This window comes from Chanos chanos, chromosome 16 (assembly GCF_902362185.1).
Source record: "Chanos chanos chromosome 16, fChaCha1.1, whole genome shotgun sequence".
Lineage (NCBI taxonomy): Eukaryota > Metazoa > Chordata > Actinopteri > Gonorynchiformes > Chanidae > Chanos > Chanos chanos.
The window spans coordinates 2811608-2833841 of record NC_044510.1 but is presented as its reverse complement, the minus strand read 5'-3'; the positions used below and the strand labels follow the sequence as shown (position 1 = coordinate 2833841).

At 42.1% G+C, this 22234-nt stretch overlaps 1 protein-coding gene across 1 annotated transcript; it reads right to left on the bottom strand.

Moving 5' to 3' along the window:
• Positions 1 to 11957: 11957 nt before the first annotated feature.
• On the bottom strand, positions 11958 to 19065 carry yipf5 (Yip1 domain family, member 5). The gene is made up of 6 exons (XM_030793569.1): positions 19035 to 19065; positions 18026 to 18145; positions 17317 to 17489; positions 13827 to 13972; positions 13156 to 13337; positions 11958 to 12202 (listed from the first exon to the last, which is right to left on the bottom strand). Exons 2-6 carry the CDS (start codon positions 18133 to 18135, stop codon positions 12040 to 12042), a joined length of 774 nt encoding a protein of 257 aa, XP_030649429.1. The 5' UTR covers positions 18136 to 18145; positions 19035 to 19065; the 3' UTR covers positions 11958 to 12039.
• Between the last annotated feature and the right edge of the window lie 3169 nt (positions 19066 to 22234).

Here is a 22234-nt window from a genome sequence, read left to right as displayed (position 1 = left end):
GTTACATCGTTAATTCAGAACTTACAACTTATAATAAAGTGAACGCTGACATGAGGGGTGTGATATTCATTACGACTTTATAATTAGTTATGTATGAACTTCTGTATGAACTGAACTTAAAGTACAGTGTTACTTACTGTTGTACGTCACAACGAAAGATGAGCACACGCTGACAAAAAAAAATCCCTCTTTAAGGAATCTCAAATGCCAGTCACCAAAATGTACCTTTTGTAAAATATTTATTAATAAATGTAAATTTGTTTGGCCAAACATTTGAAACGTCTTTCCAAAACATGCATTTCATTATCTTTGTCCTTGGCTTCCTAATAGAATTCTTGTTTATTTGTTGTGGTAATTTGATGCTGTTATTAGCGATTATTAAGAGCAGGCTCCGTTAATCAGTCATTAGAATGCGTCGTGTGGAGTGTTCCCTTACCAGCTCTCCAACAGACCCAGCTGCTCTGGAGGCTGTGTTCAAAATCAGCAATTTTCTCTCATTTAAACATCACATCGAACAGGCAGCTCGATCGACAGGGACCGATGCCAGGGATTTGACCAAATATTAACAGAAGCAAAAAAAAAAAAAAAGAAAGAAAGAGAGGAAGAAAAAGAAAAAAAGACAAATGGTGTGGAAGAGGCTGAATGAAGTGTTTATTAAGGAAACCAATATGTGCATGGACATGAACTTTCTCCAGGAATTAGGACTCGCTGTAATTAGATAGGAAGCCACAGCTTTGGATGCTGAGGCTGGACATCCATATTGAGATCGTAAAAAAGCCAACTGAATTAATGAGTGAATAAATTAATAAACATACAAAATCAGATAGATAGATAGATAGACGGACAGACAGACAGACAGACAATCAGATAGATACACAGATAGATAGATACGCTCCATACACTGTACAACAGAAATAATAAGGTAACACACACACACACAAACACACACACACGCACACACACACACGCACACATGCACACGCACACGCACACACACATACACATACACACACACGCGCACACACACATAGGGACCTCTTTGTTTGCCATGCAGAGTCACATGCCCTTAAATGAGGACATATCAGAGCAATGCATGGATGCATGGTGTCAAGTGATACCAGGGAGTAACATTACTCCCCAGGGCTTTGACCCCATAGTCACCCATCTATCACTGCTCAGGGTGGCCATGAACACCGCCTCATCTGTGTATGCTTCTCCCTCACGGACCACATTCCTCAGGGAATTATGTCTGTACATATGTTTGTGTGTGTGTGTGTGTGTGTGTGTGTGTGTGTGTGTGTGTGTGTGTGTGTGTGTGTGTGTGTGTGTGTGTGAATTATGCTTGTTCTCTGTGTACATTCTCAAGAGAGAGAAAAGTAAAGATGTTTTTCGTAAGATGAACCACTACGGATGTACTGTCACAGATGGATGTCTCATTACAGCCCTAAGTCTTGGGCAAAAACTATGTCAAAAAAACCCTGATGATAGATCTCACAGATCTAAACCTCTGAAGAGTATTCTTTGTCTTTGGAAATGACTATCAGCTGTCTTTGTGTTGGGCGTTACTGACCTTACTGTAAGGTCAGACCACAATGATTTCATACTGAAGAGGGTGTTGTGCACGCAGGGCTGTGCCTTCTAATGGTACAAGGGGGTGTAATTGATGGAAGACAAGAAAACATAACTTTTTAAATAAGAGCCAAGTAAAAATGGGGTCAGCTGAAAAATCTCACATGAGATACTGTAAAGTTAAGCAAACATAGTGCATAATGCATGTTTCCCACTGAGACCAAGGAATATTCAGACATTTAAGTGTGTAGGCAGCAACCAAACTGAACAGCAACCAAACTGAACAGCAAAGTGGACAATGGCCAAACTGAACAATGAGAAAAGCAAAGTGAACAGTGACCAAAGTGAACAGCAAACAAAGTGTGAATGGCACACAAAATGCTCAAACCCACCAACATGAGTATAATCAATACATCAACACTCAAACAGCAAACACAGTGAACAGCGAAGTGAACAGTGATGGAAGGGAACAGAAAACCAAATAAGCAGCAACGTTTACACCAAAGAAAGTGACCAATAAATAAAGTGAACGATAAACAAAGCGACATAAAATGCACAGCAAACATAGTGAAGAGCAAAGTGAATAACAAACAAAAGCGGACAGCAAACAAAAGTGAACAGCAAGGGGAATAGCAAAGAAAATGAACAGCAAACAAAGTGAACAGTATGTGTGTGTGCATGCACGTGAGTCTGCCTTTCCATTGTAGCTGTGCCCAGTGCAGCCATGTGTGTGTGTGTGTGTGTGTGTGTGTGTGTGGGGGGGGGGGGGGGGGGGGGGGGGAGGGGTTGGGGGGGGCTGCTCATTAAATAATGCACAGACAGGGAGTTTATCTAAGGCTCTGTCAGAGTGTGTTATTCGGCTGAACGCTTAGCTCTGCATCACCGCCAAGACCCCTGCACCCCCCCACCCCCCACTCAACTCCATCCTACCCCACCACTCACACAACTGACTACCAATTACTTCTAGGCTGAAAGAGGAAAGAAAGGAAGGTCACCATATGCTGCTTCTATGATGGTTGATTTATGACGGTTCCTAAAATAATCATTACGTTACTCTCCTTCTCGACTGCCCTGCTCTATCTCTGTCCTCCGAGAGAGAGAGAGAGAGAGAGAGAGAGAGAGAGAGAGAGAGAAATGCAGAGCAACATTATATGCCATCAAAGATGTTCGTCTTAAAATACTACAGACCGAAAGACTGTTTTTCTTCTGTTTTTTGTTGTTTTTTTTTTCAGTCACAATCACACACATACTTCAACACACATACATGCGCCTGTACACACAAAGGCACATGCGTGCGCACAACCACACACACATACACACACACACGTGCATGTGCACACACGTGCACACTCACACACCACACATGCACATACATGCATGCACACACAAAAGCGCGCGGGTGCGCGCACACACAAATAATGCAAGTGCGAATATATAAGGACTTCATTGACCACGTTCTGAGGGGAAATGCACGGCCTTCATTTAACATGGAAGCATGAGGAACAGCTGTTTGTTTCATTAACGGACTTTGCGTTTTATCTCTGGATACTGAAGAAAAAAATCCCCTCAAAACTCCGTCCTAATTCCTTTTACACATGAATGTGCAGGTAGAAGTGATCTCTCTCTCTCTCTCTCTCTCTCTCTCTCCAACACACACACACACACACACACACACATAGAGTATGGTGATGACAGAAAGATCGTAAATATGTGTTTTCGCGATAATCTCATGACAAGGGCATATGCACCAACATGCCCGTAATTATAACACGACATTATAAATGCTACAGATTCATGCAAACGAGAAACAGAGGGAAACGGCAGAACGATTCTACTGAACTCTCCAATTATATTGTACTACATGCGCCATTAATTCTTATAATCTCATATTTGGACAAAGCCTAGGCAACAGGTTCCTAGGCAACCACAAGGATGGAGAGAGAGAGAGAGAGAGAGAGAGAGCTGTCAAGATTTCAGGTAGCGGTAAGACTACACTGGTGAAGTATTCCAAATCACTTTCAATCACAGGTGTCAGATATCTAAACACGTTCTCCACCTTCCCCAACATCATTTCCCGAAGTATGTGTAATTACTGCAGCAGTTACTCGAAACGTGCGTCATATTCAGCGGTAAAAAAGACAGATAACGAGTTGAAGCGAGAGAATGACATCGTGTTCCCCGCTGACAGTTTTCTTGGGATACGCCTGTTACATTCCACCCATTTTTTCTTTTTAATTGATTAAACTGCACCACAATGATCAATCGCAATGCAACCGTAATGCACGACATAACCTTAAACTAACTTAACTAGAAAAATCTCTCTTTTGCTAGATGGTCTCGCTGGTGAAGGAGTAGCCTGGTCTTCTCTACATGTCTCAACTGCACGCACCAGAAAAAGAGAAAAAACTCAGCAAAATACACATTTACAGAAATTACAGAGAGAAAGTCCGTCCTTTGACATCCGAGCAGCGTATGTGTGAGGTTTTGCGTCCGGGATTTTCTGATTCTGAATAATATTTTGACATAAGGCTCAGACATGGCAGATGTCGCTATAGGGATGCTTGTTTGTGTGCGTGCATGCGTGCGTGTGTGTGTCTATTTGGTTAAAAATATATATATATATATTACATGCTGCCAATTGTCGGCTATCACAGGGGTCAGAGTGGGGTTTAGAAAGAGAATGAATAAGCCCGCTGTCCGGGGTAATATGATTTTGATGCAATAAATAAGATTTAACGGTGAGTTAACGGTTTGTTGTTGTCACGAGTCGTGTTCCGGTGCATTCAAGACGAGTTGTATTCAAATAAGAACAGCGGACGTATTCACTCGTCACACAGAGAGCAAATGTTTGTTTGAAGTTTGAAGCCACCAGTCTCCCGTGTGTTGAAGCATAGTGCCTCGTTGTGCTCTTTTAGAGAACAGAACCGAACAGTTTGACAACGTAGGCCTACCATGTATCTTTGGATTTACTTTCCGGTTCGCTTTTGATCCACTTCAATCGACTCAAATGCGTATAATATATACAGGGGAATTACTGGTTTTACATTATTAGGATAATAAAATACCAGTACAATACCAGCTCCTGATACAATTGCCAATGTATATTTTTATATAGTATCAGATAGTTTTGGTTTTGCCCTGGGAGTATGACATTTTCGCAAACGTTCAACCGTTTTACGGACTGTCTTGCGGACTCGCAAATTAACTGACAGCTGTCAGTGAACAGCGAGAATGAATGGACACCACTCACTCCTGCAATATAAGTAGTTGAAGCAGTCAGACTATCTGTGATTGGCTAAGATAACTGTCAATAACACCAGTCTGTGCTATTGTATTTTTTGCCCCTTTGCATGCACTTATAAATTTGAACGTTTTAATCATTTTAGGTCTAGTTTCTTACACAATGACTAAGCTTAGTCAGAGAATAAAAGTACATTCTAAATGGAGAGATCCATTTACAATGCACCACTGTCTAGGATTAAACTTAATCCTCATCTGAGAGTCCAGCACTTAGTGTCCCAGTAGTATTAGTAAAATAATTATCCATGTTTTGGTGTAATGATTTGGAATAAATGAAGTGTTCTTTAAGCTGGGCAGAAAACACGACCAGGGCAAATGAGGATACCGAGGCCTGGCGTGTCTGGGAGATTCGGATAAGCGGTTCCTCCTCGTGTCATCTTTCCTCACACCTGTTGAAGGGTCGGCAGCTCTCTTTAAGGGGGTCCTGGAGTGTCACTCAACCCTTGGTGTGACTCAGCTGATACATCTCTGGCAAAGTGAGAGACTCACAGTGAGGTTCTCCAGGGTACAGCGGTGTCTGGCCTCCCTTTGGAGAGCACTCTGAACACATTTGTTGGATTTAATAAAGTCAATTGAATGGTAACAGGTTTTATTACAATGTTTTTTTTTTTTTCTTTTCTACAGTTTAAACATTAAAAAAAAATTCCACATTTTGTCTCAGGAATATTACTGCTACCTTTCACTGTTTACACACTGCTGACTGGATCAAATGTGCACCTTTTCACACCTATGACACATTTCTACATGAATAACATCACACTGTCTGTACACACACACACACACACACACACATATATATATATATAGATGGCTAGATAGATAGATAGATAGATAGATAGATAGATAGATAGATAGATAGATAGATAGATAGATAGATATAGAATCATCACATTTGCATGTTTCTTTTCTGATTAGAGACTGAGAGAGAGAGAAAAGAAAACAGCTCTATCAGCGGCATATGCTTAAAAGGTACTTAAAGCATAATCAGGACTTTATGAGGCCTTGAGTGGATTGAAGCACAGAGGATCTTAGGAGGTAAGGGTCTTTTGTCGCACATTTAATTGGAATAGTCATTAAAGTCTAATATTTGACTAGAGGAGGAGTTTGTAAAGGACTGTGTGTGTGTGTTTGTGTGTGTGTGTGTGTGTTAGAGATGGTGTGTCCAGGAGGGAGGAACAGTGAGTTAGGAAGAACGTTAGTGATATTTGTTTTCATAAGGCTGTCTCCTGTTGGGAGAACAGCCTGAATGACAATGAAAGTTATTTCGTAAATAGATCACATCATGCAACTGTTTGGTTTTCTGTCACACACAAGGAATCAACGGTTGACTGAATGCTAACAACTGTCAAGACATTCATGATGTTTTGCCTACGATGTTCCAAACAACGTGAGAACACCGAAGACGCATTTGCTCTGAGAAGGGGGGAACGAAATGATACATTATCGTTTTTTTTTCCCTCTCCACTGTAGGAGCTGAAGGCCCCTAATTACCTTTGAACCACAGAAGACCCCCCACCATTTTTTCTGCAGCCTGCGCGGCTAGCTACGGAGAGCAGGCCAGTTCATTGAGTTCCGAATCGACCGTAAGCCCGCACAACCGAGCGAGACAATTAGTTTAATTAAGTGCAGGAGCCGCTGAAGATCACACTCAGTGCTCAAGTAACACTCGTCCCCTTGAATATGCATAAGGCTGAGTGACTAGCAAAATACATAATTTCCTGCCCAGCTGAATACCAATCGCCACATTTTGCACCAATCACGTCTGCTCCTAGAACGCTAGTACATGCTAATCATCCTCATTGGCGTTATTATTTTGGGTTCGCTTCTTGCACAGGCAAAACATCTGCCATTTTAGTTAGCCCAAAAAAAAAAAAAAACCCTCATTTTGGATCAGATTTACTTAAACCCTTTTGACCTAGGTTAGAATTGTTGGCAGACAAGAAAAACTAACAACGGAACAAATGATTGGTGAGTGACAAACATATTGACAATGTCTCTGAACTTTAGACAAATTAGAGACATAAATAAATTGTATTCTTGAAGGGTTTTCTCTTCTAGTCCTAAGTAGAAAACTGACTGCCTTGCACAACAGTGGTTGAGCTTGAATGCTTACTTTACATTACCTCAAAGTACGTCTTAAAAAAAAAAAAGGGGGTGAAAATATCCTGAAGTCATCAGCTTTGCAGCAAAAACGAGTTTCTCCACTTTCAAGATGAAATACATGGCGGCGGAAAGAGAGAGAGAAAGAGAGAGAGAGAGAGAGAGAGAGGGAGAGGGATGTGAAAGCAGAGAGGTGTGAAGACGCTGAGTCCAAAGTGCCGTCCACTTGAAGCAAGAGGGAGAATTATTGACACCGTGCTGATGATTTCTCATTTATCAACCAGGAAGGTTCTCTCCCTCCCTGCCATGCATTCCTCTCCACTGTCCAGGGGGCGGACAGAGGACAGTGTCTCAGCTCTGTGGTGCCCAGCACACTAACCCCTGGAAAAGGCTAACCAAGACAGTGCTCTCCTTCAGTGTCTGTTTATCTGAGCAGTTTGAGCCAGTGTACCCATGGTAAATGAATAATAATAGAATTGACAACTAAGACTCATTCACAGTGAAACACTTGCATGAAGAATAACCGTGAAAGAAGCTATAATGACTACATTCAGTCGATTTGACCTGTTGTAGAAAATTTGAATACAAATTCTCTCCACTCTAAAGGTCCTTTCAATTTTGGACTCTTGTCTTTCTAAACAGCTCTTGAACATTTTGATTAGTCAGTTGTTGTCTTTCAGTACGGGTAAATCATGCTAGCTAAAGGCCTACTTGCGGTTTGCAAACAAAACTATGTTTGCTCTGCAAATAATCTGCATCAAACAGACACACACACACACAAAACTTGCATAGGAACTTCCCATGTCTGCACTGCGAGCGTGTCACACAATCAATAATCACTGACCTGATTTGAATATATCTTGGCTGTGGCAAATGAACTGCCAATGCAAATGACCTGGGTAATTGGGACTGTTTGGATGAGGAAGTCTCAGATTATCTCAATTTAAAGGTGATGTCGGGAGGGGGGGATGGGGGGGGGTGGTAGCAACAAGGTTGCCATGGTATAAATTAAGTTGAAATGAGAAACTAATATAGTCTTAAGTGGTTCTTGCGTGATTTGTACCGACCAATAGATTCCTCTCAGCGAAGAGTCAATCAGCCCAGACCAGCTGGGACTACGTTATGCAACTTCTCTTGGATATGGTCATAATCTACCATAGACATGGAAAACTTGCCAAAACGACGATGCTTACAGTCTGACTCAACACTGCCATCTAAAGACAAGCTTACTGCCTCTCTTTCTGTCCAGGGCCTGGATGAAGCTCTCTCTGATCGAAACGCCGGATTTACCAAGCAGGTGTACTAGCTCTCTCTTTGGATGGAACCATTATGAGTAAAAAAGTGAGGACTGGTAGTTTCCTCCTCAGTTTGGAAGGCCACAACCTGCCTGGGAGAAAGTGCTTGCATAACTATTAACATAACTTAACGTAGTTATACGGGTTACTCGAACCACTGAACACTAGCGACCACAGTGAACGAGGGAATGACCATGACAGACATATCTGCCCAAGGAAACGCGGTTCTGGTATACCAGTGTGACACAGCTGGGTTTCGGACTGTTACACTCAAATCTGCCACTACTAAACAGTGTCGGAAGTGGGTGCCCATTTACAGAGGCCTACTGCTTTAACACAAACACGCACAGAGAATTTTGATTGGCTGTCAAACCAAAAGCGGCAAAGTTGAGTTGGGACTAAAAATACCAAAGCATCTTTACAATGTCCAAGTGAAAGCCTGCCTCACTCTCTCCCTCGCTGTCTCTCCGTTTAAATTTCCTGTGGCTTCAGATTCTCTTTATGATAAAGGGCAACAACAGTTCCCTCAATAAAACGTGTGCAAACAAACTCCCTGGCAGTTAAGGGGGTGGGGGTGCTGAAAGTCCTGATTAAAAGCAAACGCCTGGACCTCTGGAATTTCAGACCCAGCAAATAATTCATAGGGCCTGACCAACACACTAGCCCATTTCAGTCTTTGGCACAATTTTGCATAGGGCTCAGTACAGTTAATAGCTGGCCATTACATTACGTTTGTCTAAGAGCGACATGTTTGACACCAACAGGTTTCATTCTATTTGTCCATTTGATATATATACACACACACACACACACACACACATACATACATATGTGTGTGTGTGTGTGTGTGTGTCTGTAATGTAAACACATATGCAATGCAGAGTTTTTGCAGAGTTTGATGTGTCTTTAGCTACAGCCTTATCCCTCTGTCTATTCATTTGTAATAGATATTATGATATTTTAAAGCATTTCTGTGAAGCTCCTCTTATTACCATTATAGCTAAAGATGCTTTAAGAGAGAGAGAGAGCGAGACAGAGAGAGAGAGAAAAAGAGAGAGAGAGAAAACAGCAACAGAGCCGCCCTCGATCCTGCATATGTTTTTAGTATTCGTGGGTTGGGAGGAGAGATCCTAAAGCGGCTGAACAAACCACAGCGTGGGGCATGCCCTTGGCTAGCTGCCCTGTAGTACTCGACCTGATCCCAGATTGGCTTAAACATCTGCAGTTACGTTCTGTCCTTTTGAGTGAGTCTAGGAATACCGTTCTTTTTGGCTTTACGTTTACAAGTCCAGTCTGCGGAGGTCAAGTCATGTATGGAAGAGAAACAAATGTGGAAGGCCTGGAAGTTATACAGAGACTAAACTTGGCGTTGGGAGGCTTACGTCTTAAATACGTGCCCATATCGTACATAAGCCCTGTATTTTACTGATTGAAATATATACGTTGAAAAAGACGTCTCCCTTCCATTACGCACTTATGTAACAAAGAGTCGCCGACATTGCAACGCTATCATTATGGAATCTATATATAGCTTCTATTGCAGTTTTTTACCACGGAATGGTCCGGACTGACAAACGTTCAGTTAAGAGAGACAGAGAAACACATTCATTCACTTTTCTTTAATTATTTTGGTAAAACGTCCCATTTAGCTACACAAGCATAATAACACCAGAACTAACCGCTTCCACTACTTCCACAACACAAGATAAACATTTGAATGTACAAAAGACCATGTATATACACGACATAGAAATATCTTTGGACATCTTCAGGACACAGTCATTGCTCTTTAAAGGTAGCCAGGCAAAGTGACTGCTTCCTTTAAGTTGAATAGCAGAAACTTGGGTAGGAAAAGTACTGCTCTGTCCATCATTGCCGCCCTGAAAAGGGCCAATGTTAAAACAGGCTTACAGGAGAGCTCCTGTTGTCTTAACCTCATCGTCTTCATATGGTATCAATAAACACAGAGATCTAAGGACATAAAATTGTGCAACACCGGAGCGTGACAACAGCTATACTCTGCAGATACAATCCTGAAACGATCTACACGATTAGCAGACGCACTGATGAGAAGTCCGTGGATTTGCTGAAATGATAATTGGAAATGGTTGGGTAGAACAGCTGCAGTGAGCTTGAAATAAAAAGGAACAATACTACATACCCCTGGTATTGACAAATTAGTGTTGTTATTTCAGACTAGTTCCAACCAGGATTTAAAACGCGGTGGAACTCCCTAAGTATACAGAATCCTATGTAAAACAGATGAGCGAAGATTAAGACGGGATGTATGCGAAGATTAGCCCAGTTGAAGTTTTTGTCGGCATTTGAGCGGTGTGCGTCATGCATACACCTGCGGATCTACAGTTTCTCCCAACTGGTTTTTATCATGTATGGTGTGTCAGCGGGATAACAGGGGCGAGGATTTTAACATTTTGCCCGTTCACAACAACGCAGGCTAGTCAAAACTGCACTGCCAGAGGCGACGTTATGCACTTGTAAACCGTAACAAATTTTTGTTCAAGTAGTGCCATAGACTTGTTGTCCTTTTGCTGAACTTCTACTAATAGGTCTGGTCTGGAAAACATATTCAGTCGCCATGGTTAATATCCTGTGACGCTGCTTCACTGAAGACGATTCATTTTGAAGACGCACATTAAAATATACTTCACTATAGCAACATAATGACGTTGTGTGATGTGGTTATCATGTCTGTTCTGATCTTACAGAAAAAGGTCATACTCAGACAAGTCCATAATCGGGTGGAAATGAATTACCTATGAAAATGTATACCAAGCAACAAAACATAACATTTTCCGCTTTTTAATTAAATTCATATGATGTGTGTCCGTGTATGCGTATGCGTACGTCTTCGCGCGGAGGGTATATATTTTAGCTCCAAGCGTGAATGTGAGGACGTCATGTAGGCACTCTTTACTGACCAAACTTTATTAACACAAAATACACATTACACCCCAGCAAAACCTGCTAAGAGGGCTAAGCCCTTCACAACATATTAGGCAAATGTAAGGATACTGTGAGGAACAAGTGGGGGAGATGGAATGTGACTGCACAGAGAGCTTTGAAACGTTCACAAAACTCCTCACACAGAACTGGAGTAAGAATGCCTGTTTAGATTCTGTGATATCCTGAACTGAGACGACAAAAAAAAAAAAAAAAAAAAATAGCACTGATAAGCATGCTACTTTTGGGGGGAGAAAGAACTGGTCCATTAAGAGAGGAAAAAAAAAAAAAAAAAACACATTCAGTGTTGTAAAAAGTCTCTCTTTGCATTGATTTGCATTCAATGCACCTTTGCTTCTGTCTTCACAAATGATTCCATTTATTCATCTTATTCACCTTCTTCAAAAAGCGAAAAAAGAAAAAAGAAAAGAAAAGAAAGAAAGCAGTTAAAACGCAGAAAAACAAAACAAAACGCTGAACTTAAAACGTGCGCTCATGCGCTACAGACAAGCGGCTTGCCATGCGCCGCTAAAGTTGGCAGATGAAGTCTCTTTTTTTAAAAAAAAAAAAAAAGGAAGATGAAGAAGAGGAGGGCAGACAAAGCAAAACACGTTTTCTCTCAAACACGGCCTCCCTCCTGGCAGATGTGGACGTGGAATGCGTCGGAGGCAAACGTATTTATGATTCATGAGCATGAGCAGCTCTCGCAAAGTGGTCCTAGAGTGTGCGCGCGCGTGTGTGTGTGTGTGTGTGTACGAGTGTTGACGAGTCGTGTCCTAATTTCCTTCCTCTTGTGCCGGCGGTTTTGTGGTTTTCAGAAGACTGAGATGAGGGCGAAGACACCGTAGAGAAGGGCGCAGGGGTACGCCACGAGCAGCTGCTGCCCGTCCATGGCCAACGCCGAGATAAAGATTTTAGAGGCTGAGAAACTGCACCAGCCAATGATGGCCCCCGTGATGAGTATACCCATTACACCTCTGTAAACGAGAGAGAGAGAGAGAGGACAAAAAGGCATCAAACTTTTTCTGCCCTTGGGTGGACTTTTAAAGCTGCAGGGGCCACAGGTTGAGGGGGGAGGACAAATTCAGCGTGTAGGTGTGTATAGCTCTTGTTTTGTTCCAGGCGACACTATAATTTACAGCTTTTGAGAAAAAATAACAATGCAGTTGGGTGGTTGTGTGCGCGCGGTGTTGAACTGTTCGCTTGTTATTTCTCTCTCTGTGAGCAAGGCTCAGTGGAATGTTACTCGATACACAATGTAAATGAACATTTGTGGGAAGCTTTATTGAGACAGACAATGGTAAGGATCACAAGTTGACTGATGTTGAAAATCAGTACTGTTGTTTTTTTTTTTTTTTTTCTGCAGACAAATGTTGCCAGACAACATAGTCTTGCTGATTAAAGTTGTGTCTGGAACTGAGGAGCTGCCACATTAATGGAGCAGAGATCTAGACTCTCTGCGGCGATACCAAGTCAAAGTACAACTCAAAAAAAAGAAAAACTACATGTGTGGAGGAAAGTGATACGAAAGCAGCGTTTCAATAGTCGGTCTGTCACTAAACATTTAATAGATGTGCTCTTAGCCCTATATGTGTAGAAGACAGGTTGGCAACTTAATTTAAACAATGAAACTGAAAAGCAAACAATCTGTTTCTGTGCAAACAAACTGAACAAAAAAAAAAAAATCACGCATCCTGCGGTGAAATTTGGCGTGGGGGGTGGGGGGTCAGGGTAGAAAGACTTGACAAAACGTCATTATGCTTTTAACAGCATTGTGTTTAAATGCAAAGATAAATAACTTACAAAGAATACAGAAGAATGAATGGATGAATGGATGGATGGATGGATGGATGGATGGATGGATGGATGGATGGATGGATGAATGAATGAATGAATGAATGAATGACTCTCCACGGCAGGTATTACTCACTGTAAGGAGAAGAGCACTCCGAAGCCGGAGAGGAGGATCATGGGAAGTAGACAGTAGCCCAGCACGCTGGCCACGCAGCCGAAGGAGACGCCAGTCATGCTCATGAGGTTGAGAAGGCAGTACATGCCCAGGCAGCCGATGGCGCTGATCCCGTACACGTACCCAAACTGAATTTTCCCAGCCTGTGACACACACACACACGCACGACACACACACAGAGACACACACACAGAGACACACACACAGAGACACACACACAGAGACACACACACAGAGACACACACACACAGAGAGACATATCTGACTGCTTGCAACATCCCGTACTGCTAAAGAAACGGAGCAACCTGGGGGGGGGGGACTGACTGGAAAGAGGCTAGAGCAGTTTTATCTGTAGAGCGTCAAAAGCTTTACATGTTCGAATGAAATCAAAGGAAAATGGTGCAGCAGCTCCCACTGCTCTTTTTGCAAAAGATGAAAGAAAGGAACTTAATGAGGGCTTAAAAAAAGAGAAAAAAACGGAGAGAGAGAGAGAGAAAAACGTTTTGAATGAACGAGGAAACAGAGATGAAAACGAGTCCATCTCTTATTTTGTTTCAGAATGTTCTTATTGTTCACAATGAGAGTTTAATGAGGTTCTATGAGTTTATATCGAACGTGTCAGAGCTCCTTACCAGCAGCAGCGTGGCCCCGAAGGCCAGGCAGAAAACCATGGGCCCTGCCAGGTCTGTCTCGTTCATTATACTGCCATCTGCTGCCTTCAGAGGGTGCAGCACCGTCAGAGTCTTCTGCCAGATGTGGTCAAAGTTAATGCCCAACTCTGAAAGACCAGAGGAAAATGGGTTATGTATAGAACCAAGGAATGAAATGGTTTGACTCTCGGGTAAAAAAAAAAAAAAAAGAAAAGTCAATATATGAAAAATATCTGAAGTGATGTCAATACAAACAAATGACTGGAAAAAACAGTCAAAGACAGGAGGGGTTATGGGTAATCACATAGAAACTTCTGGGCGCATCTGGCACATTTTAATGATTTTCGAGAAACAAAAACGATTCCATGATGGAAAAAAACTTTTCCAGCTGACATGCTACTCCCATTCTTGCCAACAAAATGTTTATCCCCCCCAGCCCAATATAATCTGCAGGACTGAGGCATATTTGCGCTGAATACTAATCCGTGCCTGTATTTTTAGTATTCTGCCCCACTGGCTGCTTGTGAAAAGATGCCAGAAGAGACCTTTCCATGTCAACGCTGAATGACAGCCAAGAGCAGTGCATTGTGGGAGTATACTTTAAAACAACAAGCCACGAACTACTCAAACCAATGTAACCAAGTGAAAGCGCAAGTGAAGTTTATGTGATTATAAATTTCAAATGTATGTAAATTAGCTATCGCTGAAGATAGGAGAAATTTATCTTTGAAGTTTCACCCCTCTTATCTCCAAAAATCTTATCGCTAAACTCGTTTTCAACTTGGTGCAAAGTTCTCCATGCATGGCATGTTATATTCTGCTTAAAGAAAGGTCAAAACGAACGCACAGACAACAACAAAAACCAGGGGTGCCATTCATGGAAAAGTACACTGTGAGTTAATCATTTTACTTTCTAATCATATTATAATTTTCACATCTTGAATTTGGGTCTCTTTTGCATTACTCATCTGCATTCTGAACACAGTTAAGGAGCCGAGAACAGTAAACAAAGGTCATTGAGAAAGGACCAGCCACTGAGTCAAATACTCTCATATTCACATCTGAGTTCAATCAGTATCCAGTATCAGGAAAACCTCACTTCTTCTCTAGTTTTGGTGTCCAACTTCCACTCGAAGCTCTGGATGTCCGAAAGCACGCTTTGTGGAAGTTTCTGGAATGGGCAAGCCGTGAATGTGAGGTCTGAGGATTCAGAATAATCGACTTTTATCCTAATAAAACTTTAGATGCTCTCTTTCTGCCGGTCCTTCTGTCCATGCTCTTTTCAGCGCTAATTGGAGTTGACAAAAATAAACAAGGGGATTATATAAAAGGTTTCGCTTCCACTGGCATCGGACTGTGACTCACTGTGCATGTGAAAACACATAGAAGGAGAGTGCAGTGAAGACAGGCAGCTAGGACATGCCTGCTAACCGAAATAAGCATTAGAGTCAAGCCTGGAAAGTCTGACTTTGCCCTGAGCCTTTTATCAGTTAAGTAGCTTGTTCCCCATCACCTCACGCTGCTGAGGCTGACTGCTGACTCACTATGATCCACTCTAAACACACAGCTGGGGATCTGGGCCACGCGAACTTAAGTACACACCTGTCTGTCTCAAGAGCGCGGGGAAACACTCTTACCAAGTAGACCTGTGACGATTCCGAATGTTGCGGTACAGTTCGTTGTCTCAGAACCATTTGCGATCGACGGTATAACTGTCTCTTTTGGTCAAATTTTTAAAATATTTATGCATTTATTATTTAAGTTAAGTTTACTTTATCTGTCCACACAGTGGGGAAATTGTGGCTTCTGCATTTGACCCATCCGGGGTAGCGATGAACACGCAAGCGCGCACACAGCCGGAGCAGTGGGCAGCCGCAGCGCAATTTTCAAACAAATTAAAGTTTTGAATGAATCCAAGGATACATCTTCTGGTTATTTCACTGTTATGTGACCCAGATAATGTAATAACACAAGCACACAGCCTATGAAGTAAACCACGTCTCTTTATTATCATAAAACATTGCAATTGTTTTGCTTGGCCTAGGTGAACATACGTTTTGAAACAAGCTCCATCTCATGTCATGTATTCTGCCCCTCTCTCTCTGCCAAATGTACACTATGGTCTGTTTGCCGAACCCGGTGTCGAACTGATGCGGGGGGGGGGGGGGGGGGGGGGGGGGGGGGGGGGGGGGGGGGGGGGGGGGGGGGGGGGGGGGGTTTACAACTATACAATGATGGATAAATTCATTACGGATATTTTCATTTACATATTTTAACTGATTTATTTTACACAGCATTTGTTTTGTATTTGAAACTTAACATTTGAAGTATGGTACAACCAAGGCTTGAATCTTGGAGTATGTTTGGAGGTTTTTTTGGTCTCATTTTAAACACTTTCTCTCTCTCTCTCCTCCGCCCTCTCCTCTCCTGCTCCCCTTGCCTGAACACTCTCCTCTCCGTGCCTCCTCTCTTCTCTCTCCTCATCTGCCCCTCCCCGAACCCTGTCCTCCATCCCTAATCCATGTTCCCTCTCTGTCTATGGAGGTAACACTTAATAATTATACCAATTAATATAAGCTAGTTATCTTTCAGTGACAGTTATAACTACTTTTTTTTTTTCTTAGCGGTTGCTAAATTAAGCGCTCAGCAGTTCGTCTGTCACCAGTGCTTCGCTCGACAATGTAACGACAGCCTGACTGCACCTGTGTAGCGGCTTTGTTGTGGGAAGCGAGTCTCTCTCACCAACAGCGTGTGAGAAAAGTACCAGCACGTTGCCGCGGCCACACAAAAGCGTATGCTATCAGCGGTAGTCACGTTATTTTAGTCAGCCATAAAGTGTGTAGATAAACTCAGGCTGCAGTATAGTAGTTACTGAAAGGCTGTTACTGAAAGGGAAGAGAGCTGGGATGAGAGGTAAACTAACCCAGCCTGGACCAAAGAGAGCGAGGAGAGAGACGCGTCGTCGCCCCCCCCCCCCGACCTACTTCGTCTGTTTTTCTTTTCATTGGAAAACACCTAAGCTACACCATAGCTTTGTAAGAGCAAGGGCTAAATGACAATGTGACATAGCCCATTAGTGCCGTTAACCAACTGAATTCCGTAATGCGTGCACGAGGGTGGGTACGGGAATCGGGCTTCCCGGGTGAGTCACCAAGGCGTTGGATTAGATGATTGATTTTTTTTATTGCCGTGGTGGCAAAGATTTTGCTGTGGCGGGCTGCCACAGAAAAATATGACCAGCGGAAGCACTGAAACATTAGAGTAAAGATGCTCTAAGGCCCCTAGATCTGCCTCTTGTAAATAAACATCAACAGCTCTTCCTTGACAACCAGTGTTTTGTTTGTCTGTTTTTTTTGTCCAACCTCAATCAGGAGCAAGCACGTGAAAGCCACTCTGTCCCGTACCACAGATGTCACATGACCAAGCCCTCCAACAAGGCCAGAATGAACACAGACACACACACACTGCTTACCCTCCAGTAGTGGGGGCTCGTCCTCAAAGCCGCTGCTGTACATGGACTGGGAGGAGGCCGGGGTGAAGGCGGGCGTGGGCTGGTAGATCTGGCCTGTGTAGGCCTGAGGAGGCTGCATTAGCCCAGGGTTAGCATAGCCCATGGGCTGGGAATAGTCATACTGCCCATATGGTCTGAGAACAGAACAAATAACCATGTCACCACATCCCAGCATTCCTCTGGATTATAGCCTACAGTGAGTGGTTACAGCTTCCACTGTAAAAATTAATGACCCCCCCCCCCCCCCCCCCCCCCCCCCCCCCCCCCCAAAAAAAAAAAACAACTCAGAGGGTCCTTAGCAACAACAGTTAGTTTATTTACTGTAAACTAATATTTTCATTCATGTAGAAGTCTGAGCTTTGATTTTACTATGTATAATATGCATTAAATATATGGTATTTAAGCAATTTAGTGCAGGGTTGATGAACATGTCAAATGTCAAACTGTTTTTGTGAGGAGCAGCACTCATACACAACTCTGAGGTAGAAAGTTCTCCAGTAACATTTTATTTCTACTGTATTCAATAAGTAGGTCACCGTATTCACCACTGAATATAAGCACAAATGCACGGCTATGTCCCATGGTTAACAAAATGTGTCAACTTAAAAATGACAAATATGTTAACAACAACCATGAAAGTGAAAGAGGAAACAGTATTTGTAATTCTTACTTGTTATAAGGATCTTCTGAATTACTGTAGGCGTATCCGCCTTGGTTTTGATCGTCTACGCTGTAACTGGACTGGTAGAAATCCGTATTGAAGTTGTCAAACCCCGACATTGCTATCAACCTGTGAAAAGACGAAAAATACCATTTATCTAGGTCAGTAGAACATCAGCTCACGTTTTTCCTGAGGTCAAGATTACAATCAAAATGTAACTTCCTCCTCTAAAAGAATGGTTCTAAAATGCGTTTCAGTTTCGGAGAATACAAGCATTAGGTCAGGTCCGACAACAAACTTGAGTAGATGCGTTACTGAAATGAACCTTGATTAATTGTGACAACGCGTAGGTCTTTGCCACAGGACGTACAACAAAGTCGATTTGAACTCAACATCGTCTCTTTAACAGTCAGGTGTAACATTGTGCGAGGAGAATAAAAAACACAGGAACATCAGTACGAAACAAGTGGTTGGATCACTACAAATGTCGTACATCACAAATACACTTTACACTCCAAGGCACCCAGCCGACTAACGCTAACTGCAATCCAAAAACTTGGCAACTGAAAGCATGTAAAAGGGCACCGGCAAGTCCACTTACACTAATTACACTATCTCTAGCTGTTCTGTTTCAGACTTGGGCACTGACAACTAAGCACAACGATAAGCAGCAAACAGTAACACAATCAACATGAAATCGGTACCAAATTAGATACATTAGCTCAAGGACACAAGTTAGTTACAGAAGAGGGACACAAATGCGATGGCTCAGAGTTAACGCTTTGCTTGTTCAGAACCTAGTTTCTTATCTTGAAGCGGTGAGGTAGCACAGTTAACTATAACGCCACTTAACATATCCTCCCCATACCAACCCACTACCTCCGGCTTGCTGTCTTCATTAGCTTGCTAGTCTAGCTGCTTAAGAGATATACGAGCTTCGTAACTACACAACAACTATTTTGTACCGACAGAGAGCAACAGTGCATTTCTCTTTATTCACTGTTTTAAGCATCCTTACCTGCCCTGTTTTCCACTCTCTCTAAATACTCTGCCAACTCCGCTCCTACGTGTCAAGTAAAAAAAAAAAAAACACCAGTAGCACTTCCGGGTCGTTCGTCGAGTCGTCGAATTTAAATCTAGTTTCACGACTGTCGCCCTCTGTAGGCACTTCCCAGAACATTCCTAAACATCAGTGACACGGAATCATTACAGTGTTTCCCATTGTTTAAAACAACATTTGTTCTCACAATACTCAACCTCACAGTAAAACCATGAAAAACAGACACAGGTAGCCACCATGTTTACACTGTATTAAAAAAAGAAATGGTAAAATGTCTCTCAGAATTCATATTTTGTCTTGACCGTGCATATTTCTGAAAGATCTTTGCATTAACAATTACAAAAACTGTGTCAAAACTGCAGAAATGATCTAAACTTGTGCCCAAACAAGAAAATATACCTCATAAAACTTTAGTTTTGCTCTGTCTCATAACACAATGTGAGGTGAATGTTTGAAACTGCTGGTGTATTTTTCTATTTTAGCATTTTTGTAGTATACCAGAGCATTCACTCTGACTGAACGTTAAGTTGAACGTTCTTGGCATGAGGTTTGATTTGTAATTCGGACACAAGAGTTTTCCTCATTAAAACAGCGCCTGAATTGAATGAATGTGCTAAGCCAACTAGGAAACAGGGATGGTTCTGCAGAAATCCTCAGGTCCCATGTGCAAAACCGTTCTTATGCATTTATTTTACATTTTAACTAAAATATTTAGTTAGGTAGGTTAACTGGTGCTGTATGCTGTAGCTGCCATCAGCTCAGGTGGTGCAGCAGAAAGGTGGGCAGTCCACCACCCCTTGGATTATGGGTTCAGATCCGTATGTCCACAGAGACCTGTTCTCTGCATGCGAGAGAATTCGTGGTGGAGCGCAGGGCGGAAACGGGGCCAGTGTTAGTCTGGAAACAAAGGAGTCACTGCTTCCTTTGGGCCAGATGTGAACATGAATTACAGATCTGGGCCAAATTAAGCGAAAAGTTAAAACCCCCTCAGTACAGACCAGTGCAGTGCTCTCAGAGGAGAGAAGGGAAAGGCAGGGGGACAGGGAAGAAACCAAATGGAGTTTTGTCTCTTTATTGTTGAATTAATCAGCCAAAAACCAGTGACTCACCTCACTGCCAATCAGATCCAGCTGTAGCAGTTGTCTATCAGCTTATCGGCCATCAAGATATTATCAGATATAACCCGTTCCTACAAATTCCACTTACTGATCAGCACTTTTGTGTCTCACTGCAGGAAGATATCCGTAACATTTAACCCCCTCCCTCAATTTTACAGGCTACAGATCCAGATAATGTCCTATGTTAAAGGCTAAAACTACCAATTCCTGCTTCTTCTTCTTCTTCTTCCTTTTTTTTCATTTTAAATAACGTTGGCACTACTTTATCTTTGTTTAAACCTTTTCTAAAACAAGAAAATGTCATTTCAAAAGCAATTTGCACAATTTGCGAATACCTGATGGAGAAGTTCATTCTCTCTGACATATGGGTTTAATCTAACACTTACCAAGCTCTCAGACGTTTCTGAGTCAGTCGCTTTCGATTACATAGTTCCGCACTGACGCAGAATGCTCTAAAACCGTCTTTTACTGCGGCACCGAATTCCTAAAGAGATACCCTTTAATTGTCAAAGAGGCTGATAAACATCGGTCTGTTGTGGTAGGATATCAGAACAAATGAATAAAGGTCTGCTTCAGTACAAAGAGACAGATAGAGGATCATGGCTGGGTATAGGTTACTGTCGGTTATGTGGAGTTAAGCATATCTTTGACTGACCCCTTACTCTGCCTCCTTTAGGCTTTGACTCACTGCAAGCACATTCTGTATAACTCTGCATGGCATGATAGAGAAATAACTATTTTCCAACCTACGGTTTCATGTGAACTAGAATGTTTTTTTCATTTTCACAGTAAAAAAATGTAAAAAAATATACTTTTTACTGCCTCTTCTGTCTGTTTCTTTGGATTTAGGCTCTTTTTTTGACATAGATTTAATTCATAGATTTACCAAAATATTCTTAAGATCCCAGTACAGTTAATTTAGTAGAGTTTTCAGTAACAGTGTCAGTAGAACGGCTTAAAACTGAATCGTACCTCGCCTAAGAGTGAACTTTTTTTTTCCTTCACTCGTTTTCAGCTGCGGCAGACAAGTCTACTCCGCTTTTACGTTTAAAACATGACGCACATGCACACTTACAGATGGAAAGGAAGCATGCGTTTGCATCAGGAGGCTCCAAAAATATAGTCCAGTTGGGAATGTGCCTCATTATACTTGTACATCACACAGTGATGTTTCATAGAAACAGATGGGAAAGTCTGTCAGTTGTGAAACAGAATGAGAGCAGGTCCAGACAAAGTTTTTTCCAGAGTCTTCTATCCAACAACAAATTAGCGGGAAGGCTCACTTATTTCCACATCTGTGCACCATTTTTTTTTTTTTTAAATAATGAGGTTTTCATATATCCTCTGACAGCTTCAGGACAACAGAGGTCAACTTTATTTCATCTATGTTGGAAAAAAACAAAGTTCTTCGACGTACCTTATCCTCTCATGAGTACAATTTGAAGATTTTTGCCCAAAGCTTTTGCTCTCCTAACCTTTTTCAGAGCAGCCAAAACTCAGAGTTCAGCTGTTGTCCTGAGACAATAGCTGACATCATGTTAGCGTTTGGTAGCTTTGCCTCTTTTTGGTTTTGCTGATGTCTCAACAGGGTAAACCAGAAGATCAGCACACTGTACAGGACAAAAAGAATGCGTTTTGCATCGCACACAGGCGTTGTGCACATGGGTAGAGGAAAAAGAATGTTTTCTGTGTAATTTTACTGCATGAAATTCTCATGTTCCAAGGAGTATTTCCCCATGTTTAACAACACATTGTTTTCCACACAGAGACAAACGCATGAAATCAAATGGTACAGAGAAGACGGTAGCGTAACTGGATAAGCTGCCATCACTCTTGAGTTAACCTTTGGAGGAGGCACCTTTCATAGCAGTCACAGCTCCGAGTCCGTTACAAAACTGATACGTGCTCAGTTTGCACTCTTAGGATTTGTCGATACTTCACAGTTCCTCACAAACCTCACTCCGCCAGAATCTGTGATTATTTGGTTGTTTTGACGGAAAGCGATATTCAAATCGTACCATACATTTTCCTTTGGTAACA

What these genes read in the sequence shown, in the direction of transcription:
- yipf5 (XM_030793569.1), bottom strand. Translation starts at nt 18,135, where the DNA reads ATGTCGGGGTTTGACAACTTCAATACGGATTTCTACCAGTCCAGTTAC. An exon ending in TCAGAAGATCCTTATAACAA is followed by an intron (nt 17,490 to 18,025) that starts GTAAGAATTACA and finishes TTCTGTTCTCAG; the next exon opens with ACCATATGGGCAGTATGACT. An exon ending in CGAGCCCCCACTACTGGAGG is followed by an intron (nt 13,973 to 17,316) that starts GTAAGCAGTGTG and finishes CTGGTCTTTCAG; the next exon opens with AGTTGGGCATTAACTTTGAC.